This window comes from Lactuca virosa, chromosome 9 (assembly GCF_052849685.1).
Source record: "Lactuca virosa cultivar CGN04683 chromosome 9, Lactuca_virosa_CGN04683_v6, whole genome shotgun sequence".
NCBI lineage: Eukaryota > Viridiplantae > Streptophyta > Magnoliopsida > Asterales > Asteraceae > Lactuca > Lactuca virosa.
In genome coordinates, this window is record NC_136434.1 from 60,324,788 (window position 1) to 60,329,222 (window position 4,435).

A 4,435-nucleotide genomic window follows, 5' to 3' on the forward strand; every position below is an offset into this window, starting at 1 on the left:
TTTCCCTATAAATTTCTCTAACAAAAAAAAAAAAAAAACTATCATTGTAATATTATGATTTCCACATCATATTTAATAAATTGCTTATTCATAAAAACTAAAAATCATTTAGATGAGGTCAAAAAAACACAACCCTACCTATTTCCATCCGGTTAACATTTAACAAGATCATTTTTCATTTTGACATTAGTAGTTACAACCTTTAATTCTTATGTTTGAAATTTAAAATCTTTTATACTGTTTTTACATGGTAATTTCATTAATACCACCAATATTCCTTCCCAAATTTACCACTTTTCCTTAAAATTCAAAATATCATCATGAGCAAGAGCAATAGGGGAATGCATGTATATTAAAACATACTTTATACTTTATACTTTATTTAGAGGGTGTTTGACTTAGCTTTTGAAAGGCAAAAAGTCCTTTTTGTAAAAGTTGGAAAAGTCACGATTACGTGACTTTTCAAAAAGACGTCATTTCCTCTATTGTAAATGTTGGAAAAGTCACTATTACCAAACAACTTTTTGACTTTTAGAAAAAGATAAAAGTGAAAAGTCACTTTAAAAGCTATGCCAAACACCCTCTTATTAAACACAACCATTGACCATGGTTACAACTATGGTCAATGGTTTCTAATACACAACTATTTTAGTAGCTATTATAAACACCAACCACACAATAAACCACTCATGTTTACAACCGGACGATGGTGTAATATCATGGGACCCAACCTGGTACACCCTCCCCGTCTCTTCATCTTTCACTTTGATGCTCGATGAGCCTGAAACACCCAAAAAAGCCAAATTACGATAATACCCCTGAACAAGCTTAAATCTGAATTTAAAAAAAAAAGAGAGCAACGTATACATACAATCATATTCAATCCATCCGATAGTTTGATCTTCCATGTTATACGTAACCAACCTGTCTGTTAATACAAGATCTGCCCAAAAAAATAATAATATTAACAATGATTAATTAAAAAGTTTAAAAGATTTGTCATAATTTTATAAAATTTTATAGACTAACCTCCCAACAAGGTCAAATCTTTTCCTTCCTTTGGCTGCAACCCGTTGCTCAAAAAACCAATGCACCAATCTTTAGACTGAAAATAAATACAATAAATTTAATTATAAAACAATGATAGTTACTAGAATTAAACACTAGATTTTTATACCTGAATTTGGAAAAGATATTGATGGGGATAAACTTTCAACGGAAGTGAATTTGCAAAGTGAAATGTGACCATTGGAAACACATCATCAACACTATCATAAATTAAAAAAAAAAAAAAAAAAAGTTACATATTTCATAACTCGAATAATCTTTTATAAAAGAAACCTCACTTTCCGGGGTTTCTGTAACACTTGAACTGATGATCAATTGTATGAGGCACTCTATTTGTTTGTGTGGCCATAATCTAGATTAAAAAAAGAAACAATAAGTTATGATTGATTTTCTATAAAAAAAAAAAAGTAAAAATGGAAGGAATAAAGTTGAAATATTTGAGAAACCTTTTGCATTAGTTGGGTGTAAATGACATGAGGAAAATAAGCCAAGGTTGTTCCACTATCAATTATTGTTCCTCGTTTGGAAGGTGTGTTGAATATATTTGTTGGAAGTTGGATGAAATCATCACCCACCTCAATTGCCTTCAATTCAATATTATAATGTATCCTAAAATGTAAAAATAATATGTGTAAGTAATAATAAATATACGTTTGAAAGTGATGTAAGGAATCTTTTTGGAAACATTGAAATCTGTCAAAGGATAAATTGTTACATGTTTGGTTGGCAATAAATGGAGTGGAATTCAATATTAAATTGAATAGCTTTTAGATTTTTTACCCTTTTTATTTTTATTTATTTCAATATATATATAATGAGGTTATTTTGGTCTTTTACATAAAAAGGAATTGAATTCCTTAGACCCACCCCTAGGAACGGTGAAATCAATCAAACATGAGAATTTGAAGGAATCTGACGGAATTGAATTCCATCCATGGAATGGAATCTTGAATTCCAGATCCGTCAGATTCCGCCGTAATAGTGTATAAAGTTTTGACTGTCTATAAAAAAAGAGACGAAGCTACGTTAGCAAATAAAAAACTATAACGTAAAAATTATTTCTTACTCATTGGGTAAAATCGGTGTTGTTTTCACTTTCGGATACACCACTTCTCCAATAGCAAAAATCCCACCTCCTTTAGAACTAGCCAAACAATGCGAAAATGTCTTTTTTACCTTTTTAGCCAAAGCAAGCTGCGAAATTATCGAAGAATTTGCTTGACCAAACCCTAGAATCCCATCTAGTGCTTGTTGGGATAAGCCTAGTCCCCCAAAATGTCGGGCCCCACACCTATTTTCAATAAAATAAATTGTTAATTTTTCCATTTATAAAAAGTTATAGAGACTGATGTCAATGGGACAAAAATTGCAGATAACTCACCCAAAAGTAATGCTTCCATTCATGGATGCGGTTTGAAGGTTCCCCGAAACCCTATCGAGCTTCACATTATCTCTAACAAAATACCCTTTTGTTGAGCTCCCATCACCATATCTAACAAGATATGAACATTGCATTCCAATAATACAAGCTTTGTTAGAGGCATCGAGGGTCGTTGTGCAAAAATCTTGATCGCAAGTAATCATTTGGGAGCTTGTGGAGGACATTGGATCATAAAATGCAAGTTCAATCTGTATATAAAACAAAAAAATAAAATTTTTAATGAATGAAATCGATAAAATTTCAACGGTTTTTGCCAAGATTTTGAATAAAATTAACATACTCCAAGGTCACTTTTTTGGGGACAATTTTGACATCCGATACAGTTTATCCATAAGAGGTCACTTCCAGTATCGACTTGCACATGATATTTCTGTGGTGGAGTTCCGATTTGAATTTCCGTGAAATATAGCCTATAAAAATCGTACAAACATTTAATAATTAAGAAAAAAAAAACTGTCTTTAAAATAATGCTTAATTCCATATAAATGTAGAGATAGATAGAGGAATTACGCGGCGGCGGAGGGGCTGCCGTTGCCACCCAGAGGGAGGTCAGTGGCGGAGAGGATTCTCCGGTGACGGTAGGTATCATGAGCTTTGTAAGCAGTTATAGACCTTCTGTTGCCGGTAAACTTGTGCTGGACCTGAAAAACGACATTTGCTGATACCCAAACCCCCAAATGTATGACAAGAACAAGAACCCTAATTACGAAATTCCGATCCATCGGAAAATTCAAGCAGACTGATTTCTGTAAGTTTCAAAAGGGTTTCTTGCAATTGAAAAACTATACGAACCGATTACAATCGTATGTATTTATAGCCTGTAATTATAGGAAAGCAATAGTAGTTGGATTGAAGCAAAGAATTAAAGAACGAAGAAACCCACCTCGGTTGTGATGTAAAAAGCCAAAAATAGAGCAATGGATGAAAGAGATGAAGACTTTTTCACTAGGAGTTACGATGGATTACATAAGAAAAACTTTATTCACGTTTGTTGCGATATAGGGTGGTGCTAAGTGGCGTGGAGTCGTCCTCTTCGCCTCCTCCACCTCTTCCTTTTTCTCCATTTTTGCTATATTTAGTCGCTCGAGGTATCAAGTTATCTTGAACACTCCTACCTCGTGAATTTTATTTAAGGAGGATGTTTGGATCCTAACTTAATTAGGAGAGAGAGAATGTGTAATATACTATTTTGAGTTCTTTATAATTATGATGAAAATAATCACATTTGAAAGGTGATCTTATATATAATAAAAATCAAATGATTTTCTATCAATTTTGTACGATCATGTCTTGATTTGCTATAAAGCTTTTATAAATATTTTTAGTACGCTTTTATCTCCATTTTTATTGTATAAATTGATAACAAAAACAAAGTGAAAAAAACGAGTACATAAAAGAAATCCACTTCATTAATATAAATGGGTAAAAAATCTACATTAATGCATAACATGGAAGTTGTTCATAGAAAACTGATTTTTAAAATAAATGTATTCCCTTTCCTATTTTGATTCGAATTATTCAATCATAGAATCACTTAGACGCAAACGAGTTTCTCTCTTCGTGGATTTTCTTACTGTCAACTAGGGTTATTGGAATTCAAGATGGGATGTGGGGGTGTTCATCGAGAGTGATCAATATGGAGTGCTTGGATTTCTTGGTTATTGTGGTGGGTGAGATTATTGCTTTTATCTGAACGTTGTTGTCAACAGTTTTGTCTGCGAGTAATTTGATTTCAAATTTTGCTATTATGAAGTTACTGTTACAATGGTTCATTATGATTTGCGATGATCGAGGGATGGTCCGTGAGAAATTACGTTGATCGAAGAAAAGTAAACAATGGAAAAAGGAGAGGACTAGGGGAAACCTCATTTGATCATTTGAGACCTCATATACTTTTTACGTTATAAAATTTTCTTGTGATTATGT

General features: G+C 32.5%; 1 protein-coding gene across 1 annotated transcript; it reads right to left on the reverse strand.

The window, feature by feature from the left end:
• Nucleotides 1-350: 350 nt before the first annotated feature.
• LOC145138857 (aspartic proteinase 36-like) lies at nt 351-3,682 on the reverse strand. Its single transcript, XM_079072872.1, has 11 exons — nt 3,393-3,682; nt 3,020-3,255; nt 2,790-2,919; nt 2,450-2,697; nt 2,135-2,359; nt 1,515-1,677; nt 1,347-1,420; nt 1,178-1,268; nt 1,030-1,105; nt 872-943; nt 351-781 (listed from the first exon to the last, which is right to left on the reverse strand). Exons 2-11 carry the CDS (start codon nt 3,229-3,231, stop codon nt 633-635), a joined length of 1,440 nt encoding a protein of 479 aa, XP_078928998.1. The 5' UTR covers nt 3,232-3,255; nt 3,393-3,682; the 3' UTR covers nt 351-632.
• Between the last annotated feature and the right edge of the window lie 753 nt (nt 3,683-4,435).

Bases quoted from the DNA above. Each gene is read 5' to 3' on its own strand.
- LOC145138857 (XM_079072872.1), bottom strand. From the start codon at position 3,231: ATGGATCGGAATTTCGTAATTAGGGTTCTTGTTCTTGTCATACATTTG. The intron at 2,698-2,789 runs GTATGTTAATTT...TTTTATATACAG, and splicing joins CCCAAAAAAGTGACCTTGGA to ATTGAACTTGCATTTTATGA. The intron at 944-1,029 runs GTTAGTCTATAA...TTTTTTGGGCAG, and splicing joins AGATTTGACCTTGTTGGGAG to ATCTTGTATTAACAGACAGG.